The sequence below is a fragment of the Gymnoscopelus microlampas genome (assembly GCF_963454915.1).
Source record: "Gymnoscopelus microlampas genome assembly, chromosome: 15".
NCBI classification, from domain to species: domain Eukaryota; kingdom Metazoa; phylum Chordata; class Actinopteri; order Myctophiformes; family Myctophidae; genus Gymnoscopelus; species Gymnoscopelus microlampas.
In genome coordinates this window covers 34,548,144-34,567,521 of record NC_139952.1, presented here as the reverse complement: position 1 = coordinate 34,567,521, position 19,378 = coordinate 34,548,144, and the positions used below count along the sequence as shown (strand labels likewise).

General features: G+C 43.2%; 1 protein-coding gene across 3 annotated transcripts in view; it reads right to left on the bottom strand.

Moving 5' to 3' along the window:
* pkhd1l1.1 (PKHD1 like 1, tandem duplicate 1) overlaps positions 1 to 19,378 on the bottom strand; it is a 55,539-nt gene that overhangs the window by 16,801 nt on the left and 19,360 nt on the right. Inside the window, exons 27-51 of one of the 3 annotated variants that reach the window (XM_084079862.1) lie at positions 19,104 to 19,226; positions 18,483 to 18,588; positions 18,238 to 18,345; positions 17,806 to 17,970; positions 17,334 to 17,455; positions 16,876 to 17,008; positions 15,154 to 15,346; positions 14,668 to 14,810; positions 13,890 to 13,994; positions 12,621 to 12,806; positions 12,215 to 12,385; positions 11,430 to 11,644; positions 9,440 to 10,418; positions 9,041 to 9,289; positions 8,577 to 8,726; positions 7,149 to 7,323; positions 6,075 to 6,231; positions 5,648 to 5,804; positions 5,265 to 5,474; positions 4,291 to 4,420; positions 3,600 to 3,841; positions 2,865 to 3,001; positions 1,575 to 2,604; positions 862 to 1,053; positions 621 to 772 (exon numbers count right to left, since the gene is read on the bottom strand). In XM_084079862.1, coding sequence (XP_083935988.1) covers positions 621 to 772; positions 862 to 1,053; positions 1,575 to 2,604; positions 2,865 to 3,001; positions 3,600 to 3,841; positions 4,291 to 4,420; positions 5,265 to 5,474; positions 5,648 to 5,804; positions 6,075 to 6,231; positions 7,149 to 7,323; positions 8,577 to 8,726; positions 9,041 to 9,289; positions 9,440 to 10,418; positions 11,430 to 11,644; positions 12,215 to 12,385; positions 12,621 to 12,806; positions 13,890 to 13,994; positions 14,668 to 14,810; positions 15,154 to 15,346; positions 16,876 to 17,008; positions 17,334 to 17,455; positions 17,806 to 17,970; positions 18,238 to 18,345; positions 18,483 to 18,588; positions 19,104 to 19,226 — 5,730 coding nt within the window. The remainder of the gene's footprint in view (positions 1 to 620; positions 773 to 861; positions 1,054 to 1,574; positions 2,605 to 2,864; positions 3,002 to 3,599; positions 3,842 to 4,290; positions 4,421 to 5,264; positions 5,475 to 5,647; positions 5,805 to 6,074; positions 6,232 to 7,148; positions 7,324 to 8,576; positions 8,727 to 9,040; positions 9,290 to 9,439; positions 10,419 to 11,429; positions 11,645 to 12,214; positions 12,386 to 12,620; positions 12,807 to 13,889; positions 13,995 to 14,667; positions 14,811 to 15,153; positions 15,347 to 16,875; positions 17,009 to 17,333; positions 17,456 to 17,805; positions 17,971 to 18,237; positions 18,346 to 18,482; positions 18,589 to 19,103; positions 19,227 to 19,378) is intronic. The other 2 variants (XM_084079863.1, XM_084079864.1) reach the window with 2 other exon arrangements.

The following is a 19,378-nucleotide window of genomic DNA, read 5'->3' as shown; positions in this document are numbered from 1 at the left end:
AAACGGGTTAATAAGTATATATTATTATATGAATAATATACTGTAGGCCTATGACGAATGTCAAGGAGATCATTTATTTATCACATATCCATAGCCTTATTTAGTCACAATAATAAATAAGATTACCATGGCTACCAGCAACTGGTAGCCATGTTTGACATGCTGAGTTATTGGTCACACATGATGCCAGTGTAGTGCAGTGGCACATTGGCGTGCCTTGATTGGTCATGTCAGCTACAGCCCCTGTTCCTAATAGTTAGGATGGGTAAATGAGGAGGACAAATTTCATGTACAGTGAAAAATAATACCCCAAAGGATTGGGGACCATATTATTATCATTATTTACTGGCACATAGCAATTATCAGACCTAAGGGCTGACATCAATTATCACCCTCTTGGTCCTTTTATCACTCCCCTCACCCAGGGAAAATAAAGATCAGTTACTTGACCCAGATGACAATTTCTAGATATGAATATGAGACCATTCAATTAAATCTTAATTTCAGACTCAAGGTCCATATCACATACCAAATGACAAAATACACAAACAAAAAATAAAATTAAAAATAATTAAAAAAGTAAAATCAAAAGACAAATGCATGTACGGAAAGAATCGTACCTTAAAACCATAGAACTTTGCACTGTATGTGATGTTTGTCACTTGGTCCACCTCATCAAAGTGCCAGTTATATGTCTGGCGAGAGGGCAGCATCACCATCCACCCTTTTTTGTGAGTCATCCGTTTCTTCATATATTTAGCCACACTGGTTCCTGCAATAGACAGATTTAAATTCAAACGAGGCCTTTAACGTCTATCTGTCTGTTTGTGTTTTTGTATAGATAATGTATGGACTTTGTACCATGGGAGTTTGTCAGAATGATGTCCTTGGCTCGCAGTGAGGACGGTGATGGGTTGTTGAGTGACAGGCGGTGGAAGTTAACTGTCTCATCACACACAACGCCAGGGTAACCCAAAGTCCACTCAGCACTCTCAGTACAGTGAGCTGGGTCTAGTAGCTGGCTCTTTGGCACCACCTTGTGGTTGATGTTTCCTATTGGAAAGGGGAATGAAATGATGTGACATATGAGCATAACAGTAAGCTACATTGTGTGATACACAGGCCCCTACCAAAAGACCTGACCCTTGCTGGTTCATTTGCACACTTTCAGATTTAAATGAACATTCTGTATTTTACTGTACAGGCTGTATCAGTTTTGTCATCATGTTACATGAAGACAAAGGTGGTTTAAATGTATCTCGCTATTTAATTTGTTATTACTTTTTGCTGCGGAAATGAAGTATTCTCCATAGAATTCCATGCAGCGTTTGTTGGCAATTAGTATACTAAAATAACACATTTTCAGATGTGTTGACTTCAGTAATTTGAGGCTAATACAAATGCATAACCTTTTGACAAATTTGTAATGTATGAATTAATTACTGACAATTAGACTAATCACTAATGACTAATACATATTATATGACTAATAAATACAACTGACTGGAGTCTAAAACAACCAAAAGGAGACTAGGTTGATTAAGAGTGTTCTAACATGACAGCATGTCGATCACCTGTGAGAGAGCCGTCGGTGTCAATAAGCTGCACCTCATGTTCCCATCTGAAGCCGGCCTTGTTAGGAGTGTTGAAGTACTGCACGCCGCTGAACCGCACCGCCCAGCCGCCGCAGTCATGTACGCAAGTCCCGTCGATGGAAGTCACGCCGATGGCGGCGCAGGAGGAGCGGTCGAAGTTGATGAACTTGGTGTCGTGGACGTTCATGCCGTCATCGAAAGGGGTGATGATGCCCCGAGCTGTACAGTATTCATCTCCCAGGCCCAGCTCGTCCACGTGTCCCACCATGGTGCTGTTATACACGCCGGCCCCTCCTTCCTCCCCGAACCCGCTCACGTACCTCTGCATGATGCGCTTCCCCTCGATGCCGGCCTTCTCGTTGTTGACCGCGACGAAGCCGCTGAACTGCACGGCACCCACGTTCACCCACTCGGCGCCCTTCTCGCAGTTCCACACGGTGAGCGTTCGGAAGACGGCTGGCTCGGGCGTGCGAGAGCGACAGTCTCCGTTCTTCGTCGGGAAGAAGTCCTGGAAGATCCAGATGCCGAACCAGCCCTGGGAGTGGACCGTGTTGTTGGTGAACTCCCCCAGGGGAACCTTCTTCTGGCAGATGTTAGGGTCATAGGAGGGACCGTCGGGGTGCTCGTGCATGCGGTACCAGAACCCAAAGTGGGTCCCACCTGCAGCGACGTTGTGGCGGACGGTGTTGTTGGCGTTGGTGACCCAGTAGGCAGCCGGGGTGACGTCGTCATTCAGCAGGCTGGTGCTCTGCTTGACAAACACGGCCAGGTTGTACTGCAGAACGTTGCCCGTTTCGATGCCGTCTTCGATAAAGAAAGCACCGCCCATGATGTTATAAATGACATTGTGCTCCACCAGCAGGCGGTGGGTGTTGTGGATGGTCACGGCCCTGTTGAAGGTCTGATGGATGGCACAGCCCCGAACGTAGGACTTGAAGTTAATGTCACCCATCAGATGCCAGTGGATGGGGTAGCGACCCAGCCTAAAGGCTTGCCCTGCGTGGAATAGCTGTAGGGTAAAAACAACCATAAGAGTTCAAAATGTATCAATGGAAGAGTAGGGATTTCACCTTAAACCACTGCAGATGTTGTAATTATATGACATTAACATACTGTAATGTACCATACAGCTTGGTTATACTGTATATATATATATATATATATATGTTTTATTAACTAAAATAAGTTCTTTCGTTCAATTGCTGCTTTAATGAAATTTTGCTCTACACCTTCTTGCATTATTATGAAAAGAGTGAAAGCATTGTTTACCTCAACATATTCCAGTCTTCCGATTGCCAGGTTCTCATTGGGCCTGGGTGCGTGGAACATGATGCAGCCTCCAAACTGGTCACTGCCCGTCTCCTCACCAAACCTTCCCTGGAAACAGGTCTGGGTGGCAAACTCACCTACAACACAGGAAACAAAGATGTAAATGAGAACACTGGTTCTCAACAGGGACCCCAGGGGTCCTTGAGTGGGTTCCAGGGCGTCCCCTGCTAGATAGGTAGGAACCAAATGGAGGGTACATTTGTTTCCCAACTATCCATCATTAAGCAGGGGACCGGCTGTAACTTTGAGAGTTTACAAATGGAACCAAATGGACCTTTACCGTACGGGTGTATAACTCTGACAGTACGTTTTAACAGCGGGCGACTCTCCGGACGATCGGCGGACGACATCGTCCAAAAGATATATAAAATCCATCTTTTCAGATCAACATCGTCCCCCCGCCCACTTCGCCTCTTCGCCCAGCTATCGCCAGTAGTTGCCGGCTCTCATAGACATCTAATGCACTTCCGGAGAATACTATCCTGAATCGCCCAATGTTAAAACGCACCGTGAGAGTGGTTCCATTACTACACTTTCAGAGTTAAAGTAACGTTGTGGATTTTGCTGTGAACTGTCACTTTAAAAACATTCTAACTTGGCGTCACTTAATCTCAGCATCAGTTTATGGATAACCTTTTCACAAAACATGCTTAGACGCTGGTTGTTGTAGCATACCTGTGTTGAAGCCATCAGGACAGGCCTCAATCTTGTCCTGCCATTCTTCGTGTTGAGACCCTCGTACCACAATGTTCCTGGTGAGAAGTCCCACCTCTGCTCGACCCTCAAACACTGTGCCATCAGCCAGCGTGACAGACACCCCCAGGTGAGTGTACTCCAGCGCTTCAGTGAGGGTGAGTGTCCTTCCATCAGACGACACAGAGGCAATCCTTCTCACTTCGTTCTCTCTCTGACTGTGCCTGGAAAAATGTGCATTGAGGAATTAGTAGGATACATTTTCAATCTTTTACAATTTACCCCCCTCTTCTGTATGTTTTGAGGTTAGATGTTTTCATAAGGTGCCTGATTGTTGTTGTTGTTTTTTTATTTCTATTGCACAAATTAGTAACTTGTTTCCTTAATGCTAAAGTAACCTTGCAAATAAAAACACATCACATAATAAAAAGGTCATTACCCAATGCACAATAACTGTATTATGAACAAAAGCATAATGCTTGTATCCGCAAAGGATCTTAATGACGTACAATCAATATAAAAAGAATAGATAAACATTGCAATCATATACATAGTATTGTGGGGGCCTTTTGTCTGGAACTGATCAAATGTGCTATGTGGTCAGTCATGATGTTACTGCTGAAACAGATGATTTCACAAAACCTCCCCTGGTCCAATTGTTTTGGTATTTTACCTATGGCCTGTGGATGCGATGACGATCTCATCGCCGGCTTTCCATGTGACTTCCTTCATCAGGGTCAGTGTTGTGGACCCATTGGTGGCTGTCTGGGCCAAGTGGGTCCAGGGAACAGGAACTGGAATACCTGGAAAAACATGTTCACAGCAATGACTTGCACCTTGAGGACAGGAGAGAACTGAAGGATTGCTATTGTTTGCATGTTGCTACAGGACACATACCTTAAAGGAGTAGTTCACCCAAAAAAGTACTTATTTTCTATCAATTACACATCCTGTGAAGCCTTGAATTCATGGAGATTTCTTTGTTTTTGAGCCAATAACTTGATGACGGGTAAATAATAGAAAATAAGTAATTTCTTGGGTGAACTAGTCCTTTAAGAGAAACACTAACACTTAGTTTACAACTATGACATGCACCTTGAGGGTGGGTGAGGACTGAACAATTACTAGAGACTGATTTATACTTAGTTGACCTCCAGCGTCGCACACCCAAAAACTGCAGCTCTACAATCTTGCACCCATAATAGCAGATCTACATCTATTTTGGTGCACGACACAGCATGCAACCAACTATAAGGCATATAGCATCAGGCATATTAATTACAACCTGCAGGACACAGAAACAGGTTCACAACAGTGACAGGCACCTCGAGGACGGGTGAGGACTTAATGACTGATAATAGTTACATCCTTGCAGGAGACAGACCTTAAGTTACTCTATGATCTAAGTATTATGTCACATAAGGACAGGGTTTTTCTTAGACTATTTGGGTCATGTTCATTTTCCCGATCTGTTGCATAACATATTTTTTTTGTGGTAAATGACAGTTGATTGACAGCCATTATATGACAGCCATTATATGAAGTGAAAATAAACAGACAGACAGGACCGATTACAATACACTGACATGCATTGCCGTGGGCACGGTAATAAATATGAACCCTGTGTGTGAGTGTGTATATCCATACCATGCAGATCCAGCACTCCCTCTCTGACGCCCAGAGTCTTGGTTCCATAGACAGGGAGCTCTGTGGAGCGGAGGTTTCCATGGAGTGTGATAATAGCTTTGTGCTGGAACGGCGCCCCCTCTTCGCCAATCTGGAGGTGCCCACCATCTGTGATCAGGATGTTCTCTGCCTGTAGCTCGATATCCGCCTCATCAAACACCAATGTCCCTCCTGAACGCAAAGAAAGGCTAGGTAACACACATGGGAAACTGATGGACTGTATAGTCTTAAGTCATAAAAAGTCCATTGTCAAGAGATACAAACAGCCATGTGCATGTGCATGTGCATGTGCATGCATTACAGCCGGTGCATATCTTAGACACAAGTGTGTTTCGGTACTGTACCTTGAATGAGGAGCATTTTGAGCACTGGGGTGCTGGTGTCCAATAGGATGTACTGTCCTTTAGTGATGACAGCAAACGAGCCCCTCTCTGGAGGAGACAGCCCTCCCCAGGTGTACCTCGATGACCACACATCAATATAGAAGAAATCGGCATTGTCCTGAGAGAAGAGAACCAAACAATTAGACAAAATGGAACAAATGTTATTCAAAGTATAATGTACTGTACTGTACTGTGCTCTGAAGCGACAGGCATTAGGCACACTATTCACTCAGTAATGATAGGTTAAACTAGATATACATATTGCATATTATGATTTAATTTCTACAATTATTACTCAGAATAATATTTGTTGACAATATTGATGTAAATGCAATAGAAAACCCTTCAAAACATATAATTAGAAAAAGGTAAAGACTAGGTTTCTCACCATCTTGGCGATCCCTCTGTCTCCAATGCTGACTCGGACCTTGGTTTTCTGGGACCTGGGCTGAGCGTTGGTCACACAGATGATGTGTGTGCTGTTGGTCGACTGGATGTCACAGACTGATCCCCCAATGGTCACATCGACGTCATTACTGTTGGTACTGCACAGCGAGAGAGTGAATGAGGACAATCAACAACAAAAAAAGAAGTGCTGCCATGACTAACAATGTTATAGAGAAGAAGGAATAGAGGGAGGATGGGGCTGTAAACTGTTCCTTCCTTCTGCACAGATAAGTAATGCCTTATTTATACTTTGTTGCATGTCGTATCACACACTGAAAATAGCTTATCTACAAGTACAAGTTCACAACACGTTGCCTCGTGACACATTGTGAGCTTGCTGATCTGCTATTTTCGTGTGCGCGACACAGGCACGCAACTATATGTATTAATCAGGCTTAAGATATAGTGTACACTACAGCAACGCTTCACATCGATCCTGCATCAGCCTGTCAGGGTTCATTATGCAACAATGATGGCTTGCTTTACATTATATTGCTTGAATTTGTTTTTGACAATTATTATTATTATTAAAAATATATATTTTATTAGCTTACAAGCTTCAGCTAAAAGAGTCATGTCAGTATGTTTAGAACTACATTCATAGCAATATAAACAAAGGCCACAGACTGATTAGTATTTAATTTAATGGCAAGATTCATCGTAATTAAATCATGTTTCATCTAATCACCTTCATCTCAGGCACCGACTAGTCTGGGCGCTGTGACCTACTGTGGTTATATGAAATAAAATCTATTTGCATACGTAAGTCTCGATTGAATCAGGACATGTGGTCACGACAAATGTGATAGGAGAAATGCCTTTGTATTGGTTGTCAATAAAAGAGACTCAAACATAAAGAAAGGAAATGTAAGCCAGAGAAAATAGTCCATTGTGCTGGGGTAAAGTGAGCATTTAATTCATAGTCGTTATTAGCCCATAATCTGGGCGTGCCGCTTGCATTGTGCCATAAGCACACTATGTGATCACCAGCATGGCCTTTCCCTAAAAAACCTACCTGAAACCTGAGCCAGTGATTGTGAGTGTGCTGCCTCCAGCCGTGCCTCCTCGGCGTGGGGACACATCGGAGATCACTGGGGTTAGTGTGGTTTTGTAAGTGAAGCCATTTGATAGGTTTGCAGCACTGAACTGGTTATGGATCGTTACCACACAGCTCAGCTCTGACTCAGTGCCTGGAGACAGAGAGGAAACAGATGCAACACAGACAGACACAAACACAAAATAAGATGCAAGCACGCCCACACAAAACCACAACCCCACCCACACCCACGCACGCACAACGAAAGAAACACATGGGTCTGTCATCATCTGACATGCTGAATGTACAGTACACATAATTCACGCAGGATCATCAGCAGTTCACACCATGACAGGACTGGTTGGATTCAAAATGTCAGGACTGTAGCCAGTCCTAAAAATAAACCAGTAGAAAGAACATTCTTTCCAGACAAAAAGAAAAGGCAAAACCCCCTAATTAGACAATTGAAACCAGGTATTTACTAGCCTGGGTGCCAGCCTGCTTCGCTACGTTCGGCGGATTTTTTTTTCTCTCTGCGCTTATCAGTCTGGAATGCCCCCGATTGACTCGTCTTGTAGAACTACACTGGAACTACATATGTTACGTTAGGCAAACGTCGTTGCTGATTGGATGTTGTTCAAACGAATGACGAATCAAAACGATCACACCGTTTTTTTTGTCCCGCCCCGCACCACAGACCAATCAGAAGCCACGGTAGGTTTCGAACCTTGGCTGCTGTGTCCCGCCTCCTGGAGATAGGAGGCATTCCAGACTGATAAGCGCAGAGAGAAAAAGAAATCCGCCGAACGTAGCGAAGCAGGCTGGCACCCAGGCTAGGTATTTACCTGCAGGGTGAAAAAATAACACTAATGCTGAGAGAGGTTTGGTTGCTGCTGGTAAGTTTGTCCATTTAGTGAAAAGGGCACATTCTAAAACAACACAAATTATCACTCAATGACAATCTACTACAACCCACAACTGCCGAAAGATGTATTTTTCTCAATTGTTCATCATTCCCTTAAAATGTGTCAATTATACGAGACAACCTGACTGGTAAAGAACCTTTTTAAGTTTGTCTCATAAAATAATGAAAGTGGCTGTTTAATTTCGTGATCTGATGGTGACTTTGTCGTGCAAAACAGTACATTTGTCGTGCAAAACAGTACACAATCTGTGACCACCTTACTGACATGATACATTACTCACCACTGTTGAATGAAGACAGCAGAGTTATGCCTAATATATGCTCAATCTTATGATGGTGTTGCAGACTTAACATAGAAGATCTACTGTATAAGCTCACAACGTGTCGTGAGCTTACAGATCAGCTATTTTCCATTGTTGAATGGAGACTAGAGTTACAGTACATTCATCAATATGTCACCACTTGAACACTGACATACTCACCATTGTTGAATGGAGACTGACAATAGAGACGTGCCGATGTGGACATATTTCTATCAACCTCACATTCCTCTCCGCAGATGCTCACAGTGGAGGAGTGAGGATCAAACCCAGAGCCCACGACAGTCAACCGTGCACCGCCACCGAAGCCCCCTATATCACACGGGAGGCACTTTATTTACAGCATATCTGGACATTAGCATCAACATTACAGAAAGAGATTTGTGCGAGAACATACAAATGTATGTCACCCTTACACAGTAAAATCCGGAGTGTGAGTTTAACTCTGATGGTCCATTTTTACACTCTCTATTAAACAAACACTCTGGATTGCTAAATAAACACTGCTGTTGAAATTGACACATTGTTTTTAAGTATCTCACTTGTATACAGTATGTTTTCCTATTACTAACATTGCCATATTGACTGTTCTATATGAACTATATCAATAACTACCGACTGCTTACCCTCGTTGGGCTGGACCTCAGTGAGAAGCAACTGGTAGGTGAAGACGGCCTCAGACCGTGCAAGGCCCTTGACCTGGTGACGGAGGACTACTGGGAATGATCCACCTGGGTTTTCACCCACGATGCACTGGACCTCTGTGTCCGTGATTGAGGACACATTGCAGGGCACATGGTTGATGGTCACCAAAACGTTTTGGGCATCTGTGCCAAACCCTGCTCCGGTTATTGTGATCACTGAACCACTTGGGCCTATAAATACAAATGGGAAGGGAAGGCAAGGTAACGTAAGGGACTTGATCAATGAGTGAGATAGACAGACAAGATTAGGCCCTTAACATTAAACCTGGTTTACCTATTTTGGGCATGACATTATAGTGATTTACAGACCCTCTTGCTTACCATTGTCGGGCGTGACAGAGTTGACATTAGGTGTCAGGGCCTGGGAGTATGTGAAGTTCAAAGGTTCATACTCCACCGAGTAGACCTGGACCGTCACCATCACAAGGCCCTCATCCCTGGGCGGGGTCAAGCATTGCAGCATCCCTGGGGTTACCTCCAGGATCTTGCAGGGTGAGCTGCCCACCATCACACTGGTGTTCCCCGGGGCAAAGCCGTTCCCTGTGAGGACCAGAGGTGTGCCACCCGCCGTGCTGCCCGCGGCCGGGCTGCGGCTCGCCCGGGCGAGGCTGTTCAGGGTGGCGGAGCCGGATGCCAGGCCTTTTGTCCTCACCACCACTTGAACCTGGTGGTCGCCGGCGGGCAGAGCGCCGACCCTCAACGTAACGTTTCCGTCAGTGACAGCGGTGACCTCCAGCTCCCAGGGGCCAGCGAAAGCCACCACATGGCCGATCTGCGTGCCGAAACCTTCTCCGGAGATGGTTACAGCAGTGCTGTTGCCTTCGATGCTGTTGGGGGAAATGCCGGAGACTGTCGGGGTGACGGAGGAAGAGTACAGGAAGGAGCAGTCTGAGTGGCAGGAGCCTTGGATGCCGGTGTCCGTCTGGAAAGTGACATCGCCCGTGCGTGACTGGGAGGGAGCGGTGTCACAGGCAATGTGGGTGTAATTGACCGACAGGACGGTGCAGGGCACGCCGGCCACTGACACCCGGCCCTCTGAGAAGCCGGAGCCGCGGATGTGAAGCCTGGTGTGGCCGGTTGGGCTGCCAATGGGGGGCACCACTGAGTCGATCACGGGGAGGACCACAAAGCGACGGCCAAAGTTGGCTGCCACGGCGACGATGGCGCTGCCCAGGTTGTTGACGCGGAGCTCCACAGGATGGGCGATGCCAATGGGTGCACCGCTGTCTGGGCTCAGCATACAGTTGATCTCTGTCGTTGTGCTGTTGATGATGTGGCAGGGCAGACCTCCAATTGTAACCTGTACAGAACAGTTTCATTACATTTACACTGCTTGAGTTTATTTGCATAGAGAGAACATCATAGTGAAATGGGGAAGTAAGTCAACAAAAAAAGGTTTTGTTAAAACGTTAAAGCTCTATATTTAGATAATAATCATCATTGCTATTAAGGGTTTGTCCACTAACTGGGGTCTACCCATCTCTCCAGTTCCTTAGTAAACAGAAAATTCATTTTCAGGTCAGGATACCAAGTTTATCCATCCATGAGAGAGAACCCACAAAGAGGATTTATCAGTTTCAATTTTAGCGTTCCAGTTTCAATATTATCTGCACGTTTTTTTTATCCTGTATCCTGTCTGAGTTCTCTCTTCTGATTGGATCAAATTGGTATCCCGACCTGAAAATGCATTTTATGTTTACTACAGAGCTGGAAAGATGAATAAACGCTTTATAGCAGTGGTTTTCAACGAGTGGTCCGGGGACCACCAGTGGTCCTTGAGGGAGTAGCAGGGGGTCCCCAGCGAAATTAGTTAACATAAGCGTCACAATCATTTTAACCGCTTAGCTTTGGCTATTCAAAAATAGCAGATATACAAGCTCATGGCGCGGCACCGAGTGCCGCGCTATGAGCTTGTAGATCTGCTATTTTTGAAAAACCTTGAAAAAGTGTGCATATCTTTGAATATTTATATTTTTTTAAAGCAAAAATTAACTGATATCTTTGCTTCTGGCGGTCCCTGGCACAAATCATTTTCAAGTGGTGGTCCGCAGCCAAATGTATAACAATTTAGGGGTCCTTGGCATGAAGAAGGTTGAAAACTACTGCTTTATAGCAATGATTGCTATCTGAATATAGATAGATTCAACACTTATTTTAATGAAACAATATCACTTACAGTACACCTTAGGAGTCTTACAATTGAGTTAAGTTAACATGTGATAAAAATATATCCATAAACGTAACAAGATGAAATATTATCTATCGGTAATACATTTAGTAAGTAATTTAGAGCAATTCAAATGCCTCTAACCTCATTGGCACAGGCTGTGCTGCTGAAGCCCATTCCCTGCAAGGTGATGACCTGATGTGTGGTTCCCTGGTTGGGGGAGATGGAGTGGACCATGGGCGTGGCACAGGAGGAGAAGCTGAAGGAGAGGTTGTCGGAGGTCTCATTGGAGGGCTGGATGCACTCAGACACTGAGGCAACACACTCTGAGGCTGCCCTTCCAACCCGACGTGGACCTACTTTGGAAATGACAGGTATCGGTATCAGACATGGAAACAATTCTTTTTTTACTCCTGCCAAACCTGAGACTCAGGTAAGGGATTCACTTTGGCACGCAATTAAGTTACAATCCAACAAGCACCCAACCCCCATCCCTGCCCGTCAACAGACGGGGCCCATCCACCCTCACTCCACAAAAAAAAACATTTCAAAGCAAACTGCCCCGATGCAAATTTGTCTTAAGACCTAATTATACTATACTGTATTAGTGTTCACTGGACCACGGTGGACAGCTTATAACACAGTGATAACAATGTTATATGTAATGTTTCAAATTGAGCATTGAAAGTTTGAAAGGTGACTTTAGTACTCACATTGCCATTTGTTAAATGTATTTTAAAGGAGATAATTCATTACCACAGTGAAACTACATGCAAGCATGATGTAAATGGAAGGCTGGGGAACTCTTATGGATGCCCAATCCATAAGTGTTATGGATCGGACATTGAAGTATCTATTTGTTGGCTATGATGGCAATTTATTCAATAATAACAACCACAGTTTATTTGAATAATACAGCACATATTTACCGCCTGACATGTGTTTGGCTTCCATGCCTCCCACACTGACAGAGACTTTGTTGCTGCTCTCTTCCAAGGGCATGACCTTCACGACTCCCTGCAGCAGCCTGTTTTTGGCATCTATATAGCCACTGCTGTAATAGTACACCCCAGGAGCAGTGAAACGATAGCCGAAAAAGCCTAAGGAGAGACAATGCACAATGAAAACAGCATGAAGTTTGGTACATGGACTGTTGCATTCTATTCTCTCTCATTCATTAGGATGCACAAACACACACTCATCACATTTGTCCTACTGACAAACTGGTGAGTCAGGTCCCATCAAAATTCTATTTATGTCAACAACAGAATAAGATTAATAAGATTACAGATTTTTTTACAATCTTGGTATCTACAAATTGTGTTGGCCGAGTACCTTTAGGGGTCTTGGCGTCTCCGCTGTTGAAAGGTCCCCCTTCGTACATGGTACCACTGGGGCTTGACACACTGAATACCCTGTAGCCCACATTCTGGAAGGCTGGGGCCTCCCAGCGCCAAACCACGGTGTCTCCAACAGACACTGTCAGTGATACAGGACTCCACGCATAGCCATCTCCAAAATCTGCGAACACACACACACACACACACACACACACACACACACACACACACACACACACACACACACACACACACACACACACACACACACACACACACACACACACACACACACACAATCAGAAAGACAGACATGGAAAAACAAGTTGAAAAATGAAGAGACAGACAGAGAGATGGACATACAGTAGATACAGATTAACACACACATGTACAAAATCCACCCCCTCTCAAACTGAGAGTGGGTGGATTGGAGTTCACAAACTGATCATTTAGTGGTGGGCGGGGCCCAATCTGAGCCTAGTTTGGTTCAGCTGGGGTGGGCCTATATAGTCTCAGGTTGAACCAGCAAACAAACATTTTGTCTGAACGGTAGAGATTCACTGCAGGAAACCCACAGCTATGTGAGCACTTCCGATGCATTATAAGTAAGTTTGTTTCTGTTTATTAGACTTTATGTTCATTGGTTTATTTTGCTCGATAGACATTAATGCCGGTCTGCTTATGCTTTCTGTTTGCTTAAGTTACTGATTGTCTGTTTGTTTAAGTTACTGATTGTTTCTGTCTTTCACTCCTATTTAGTTAAATCATCACCACCACCATATCATCATCATCATCATATGTGTTGTACACAGACTGGCAATAAAACACTTTGAACTCTCAATCCTGGTCTGGTCCAAATGCTCTTGTTGGCATACTAGTGTCGGGGTGTATAAGTTAGTCATGCAGTGAACTCTCTACCAAAGCTAAAGACATTTTACACACATGAAAGAGGGTATTGTATGTGAATGCACTATAATCTGAATAATCTGAATTCCTGCAATTCCTACATGATGATTGATGACATGTGAACATGTCTTTCATGAACGTTCACAAATTAAGTTTGCTACTACATGTATTTTAAGTATGCTTCAAAGCTGCCGCACAAAAAACTACCTGTCACTTGTGGATTAACACAGACTGTTGCAAAGTAACAAATGTGCTCTCAACTACAAATGTCACAGGTCGCTTACGGCACGTCCCTGTAAAATAATACTGCTCTCTATCCTGCTGCAATGTTGTGTGACAGGTGAACAATGACACCTACCACGATGAGAGCCTTGGTTAGTGACGGTGTGGGTCTTCTCCTCTGACTGTATGACACATTGTAGCTCACCCTCCGAGGCAGTCATCACCTCACACTCAGTGCCTCCTGTAGAAACCCCATCCGAGATTTATGAGATCATATAGAAAACTTATAGCGGTTGGTGACAGACTTATATTATATTGCTTTGACATAACCTGCCTCGTGTTCCATCCCTGTGGACTCAGGGTGGGAAATAAGCAACCGCCACCAGGCAAAATGTAACTTCATCCATGTCTGGTAAGTTTATCTACTCTACCAGCCATGTTTGGCAGGCGCCAACCACTTGTTCAATTCTAAGACTCCGTAAGCTGGTAAAATAAGTGAAAGTGGCTGGTGCAAATATTTGCAGTATATTGGAGTAATTTGGGCCTACTTTATGAAAACAAAACAAAACAAAACATTGTGAAATAGAGAGTAAGATTGCTGGTTATATATTAACCACTTAAACCATACACTACAGTATCTGTACTTCGTTGACTGGGGTCCTCCAGGGGTCTGTACTTGGACCTGTCTTTTTTTCTCCTCCACACCAAATCTCTTCACCGAAAATAGCTGATGTACAAGCTCACAATGTGTCGTAATGCGACACAGTGCAAGCTTGTAGATGTTCTATTTTTGCCAAATGTTTGCCTATTACATGACCAGAATAGTGATGCTAGGGTTCATGTGGTTAAGCCTTACAGGTTTATGTGGCCAGGGGACAATTATTTGTCAAATCAATCTGGATCATGTTGCTTACCAATGGTGACTTGGTTGTCTGAGGTGTTTGTGCTGAAACCAGAGCCAGCGACCGTCAGTCTACTTCCTCCCAGCAGGGAGCCCAACATGGGAGAAATGCTGTAGATCTCTAGGATGTATTTGATGGTGGCATTCACGCCACTGCTATGGAAGCAATAACAGGAAGATCCCAGTTTTATTTTTGGTTCCCATCAAATTTTGAATCTCTGAAGGAAACATTCATCACTATTTTCTAGCTCATATAGAAATTATAATTCACAATGGAAGTGCACATGCGCCTTTGTGAAGTGAAAACGAATTTGTCACTTCTCACGGCTATTGGTAACACGGTTGATTTGGAAATGCGCTGAAGTTGTATGTTGTATAATAATGATGATGACAATCATGGCAGGTTCTGAGTGTATTGATTGGCTAGAGCAACATATGATTGGAGGCCGTTGTGCTTCGGCTACATGACAGTCTGTCTAGTCTAGACCGTTTATAGTACCTTGTCCTAGGGTAGCCACTGTTGCCAACCTGCACATCCACGTCGTACATGCCAGGTGGAAGCACAGGAAGACGACAGGTGACATTAGAACTCGTCCACACCACTGTGGGACATTTTTTCCTGCCGACAAACACGACACTGTCGTTGGCTTGGCTGCCAAAGTTTGAACCCAAGATGGTGAGGATTCTGTGTCCTAGAGAACAGACAAACAAACAAAACAAAAACCCAACGTCATCCAATCTATCATTAGTACAGCCTGTTTCTATGATGAGGCTCCTGTCATTGAGGTGTCAAAGATAATCAATGCTTTTCAAATGCTTTGACAATGGCCACCGGTAATACCCATATCTAATCTTGGACAAAGCGGTGCTGATTATGCAACAGCTAGAGTATGCTTATTTTGACATTTGGCTCTCCATTTGTCTTTGGAGAGCCGTACTGTAATTAGGCAACATGACACGCATGATGTTGTTTTCAGTCTCCAGCTCAGTTTCGAGATGAAACAGAGGAAAAACCAGCAGGTCAACATAACAGTCACATGGAAAGATATTGCAAAAGGTTCTCATGTACTGTACACAGGGCTCCTGGTGATGGAATCTGGGGCTGCGTGCCAGAGCTTAATTAGCAGCACTGAATGCAAAGAAATATACACAAACAAAACATGTAAATGCTACTATTCTGGTTGGACATGGGTAATTACAGTGACGCACTAAAGAGATGATATGTACGTTCAAAAGGGTAAATGTAAATGCAGAGGACATTTTTTTTTCTTTTCTTCCCCTCCAGCAGTGCTTATGAAAGATACTGAATGCAAAGGAACAAACGCAAACAAAACATACATTACGTGTAAATGCTACTACTCTGGTTGGACATGGGTAATTACAGTGACGCACTAAAGAGATTATATATACGTTCAAAAGGGTAAATGTAAAAAATGCAGAGGAAAATTATTTATTTTCTTCCGCTCCAGTGTTTATGAAAGGTACTGATGATGTCACAGACACCATGTTACACCACCTTTGACTAATTGGTTTTGCGAGAGAAATAGGCTGGGAAACATCAGTGAGCTTGCATTAACTGAACATAAAATGAACAAATATTGAATTTTCTTGTTTTCATCTACAGTGGAGTTATATGCCAGGTGGACAATGGATTTTGTCATCTCTGGTGTATTGGTTTTCTTTTGACCTTTGGAGAGAATAGCCCTACTGCATTAGGCTGGACGCTTTACAATACATTTACAGTAGCTACTGTGCATCAAAGAGCTTAATCCAAGCTACATTTTCTTGCTCAAAGGGACATCCTCTCAGTTTACCCATCTCAGGTACATTATAATGGCTGAAAGGTTTTCAGTGTAACAAATGCATGTCACAAACCCACAGATTAGAATGCCATTCAAGAAACAGACGTTGCCTTTAGTGTTGAAACGTTTGACGTATCTATTGGTCTAACTCTGTGGTTAAAATAATAATTTTGTCAAGAAAGAGAAGGTCCGCACACGGTCTTAATCCGCTCTATTAATATATTGTTTTGGGAGCATTAAGACGGTGTGCGGACCTTCTCGTTCTTTACCGTGGATCTACTCTGATCCAGCACCCGTCGAAATGTTGGGATGTGCGTGCACCTCTTGACCGCTATAAAATAATAATTCCCACAGATATCTTTGTTTTCCTAATGTGAATTTTAGGATGTCATTGTAAAAGATATCTCTTCTTTACTCACCAGTCACAGTGGTGTTGTGTGGACTCATGCTTGTGATCAGTGGTGTAAGAGATTCATCATAGGTGAAAGAGCTGGATGCTGTCTCAGTCATTGTTCCAACTATAACTGTGACTGTCTCTGTTCCTGCAGTTCCCTGAAAAGAGAAATAAGTAAAAAAAAATAAAAAAATAGAGCATTGTCAATAAATTAAATATATTCTTAGACTTTCAACCATTCAGGGCAGATTTAGTCAAGCCTATATACATTCTTCTGCAATACTACGCCTCACATTCAAACAGTAGGCTACTGTACAATTGTGCACATTTTCACCTGGTACCAGGCCTCAAACCACTTTGACACTTTTTTGCTTAAACCACTTACTGTATACCGGTATATAAACTATACAACTCGCTTGACAAACATTTTTCTTCTAGTACAGTAGTTTTGTACAGATATACATCTAGTTTTGTATTACTTACAGCTGGGGTCCTGCATTTCAGTTCACTGTCACTTGCATGAACCACTGTACATTCCTGACTGCCAATCATAACAGTAGCATTCTGGCTGAAGCCAAACCCTGTCACTGTCATTAGTGTTCCTCCTGTACGTGGGCAGAATTACAAAACACAATTGTAGACTCTAGTTATTTTGTATGCAATATACATAATACAGCTTAGTTTATTACATGTTTTAATGAACGTTGTCGAATGCCATTTTATCTAATTTTATTCCTGTCAAATTGGTTTGCTTTATTCTTCTTTAACCACATTTCTTAACTTTTTGGCCTTAGCATCACCTATAAAGCACCTTGTAACAGTTTTGAAAGGTCTCTCACCCAAATAAAAATGTTCCTATAATATTTTTTACTATTGAATGACTTTAGTCAATGAGGTTTTTTGTCCGGTTTCAACACCATTTGATACTGTGCCGTGTGCACACATGGTACAGTACCTGCCACGCTCCCAGAGCTGGGCGAGAACGCAGACACAATCAGCTGGTAAGTGAAGTTGAGGACATCGCCCCCAGAGTAGCTGGCGTGGCCCAGAGATGGGAAGGTGACAAACATTGGATAAGTGCCAGCGCTAGCATTGCTCAATCTGCACACCTGAGTGGTCACTGAACAGAAGAGAAAACAAAAACAAAAATGTCTTAAAGAAAAGAAACAAAAGCATTAATTGGTAACACTGGAAACATAAGTAAACAGTTCAAGTGCAAATTTCAGCATTTAGGATAGGTTGTGCTTCAGCTTTGTAAGTGGATTGATTATTAGGGTGATTTTCAAGTATTACACAACATTATTGTGCATTAACAATACTGTAACATACTGGACTATAGATATAAAGAGGCCAATAAGGCAATTGTAAAGCAAACATTTTCACTTACAGTTGAACTGTTGAACTTCACATCTTGCGGGTCCCACCATGACAGAGGCATTTTCACTGCTGAATCCAGTTCCCATTATGGTCAGAAGAGTCTGCAGACCATCTGACCCTGAAACGTCCAGTCAGTCACATTAATCCACAGAGACAATATTCCACGTCTTTAATTATATCCACAGTTTTGGTAAAATAATTTATTGAAATTAAATTAAATCTATTGAAAGAACCAAAAATGTCTTAATAAGGTACCTTGGGATGGAGTGATTCCAGTCACAATGGGGGTCCTCTCTTCCAACCACTCAAAACCACAGTTTCCAGAACACTTAGATGGAATGCCATTAATATGAACCTCCACCTGCAGACAGCATCGCAGCGTTTAGACACTTAAGCCAAATGTATAGTTCATTGCAAAGCCGCCAGCTCAAGGAAAAAAGCAGATTGTTAGCTGAAAACTACACTTTTAGTTGACAATCAATTACTTTGGCTGAGCAACATGGCTGTACGATTAAGCTGGATCTGTATTGACACATCGTTTATGAAAAGGTTTTGCAATACAAAGGTGGGAAGGTGTTACTACTCGCGTGTGAAAATACCACTGTCAGAGTTATGTCATTGGGAGACTCTGCATGTCTGTCTGCTCGCTACTATCGCTTGCACGCACAAAGCACTTTAGTCAAATGCAAACCTGAAACCTTTTGCAAGACCACAGACCAGACATGAAAGGCGATGTACTGGATGGTGCGTGTTTTAGAGTCGGCTCAGCTGACACAAAGAATCATCCGCAGTGGTCACAATAGACAATGGATAGATGGATAATCCTATAACTACTGTACCTGGGACAGGAAACAATAGCTTAAAAACGTTCAGTACCTGAGGTTTGGGTTCCCACACACGTAAGAAATCTCCTGTCACACTTCGTATGAAGAGCCCTCCCTTTTTTCTCTCTCTGGCTGTCACGACAGGGTTGTTGCCCACAACAGATGAGGAATTTATCTGTAACAAGAGTGAAAAGTAACTTGTTACCAACATTTGCTGTCTATTTACCTGCAGATAAACAATAGTACTTTTGTAGTACATGTAAGTCTCTAGCAGCACATATTTTCTTAGCACTATAAATGTTTCTCCTACTGTTTTATTACAGATTC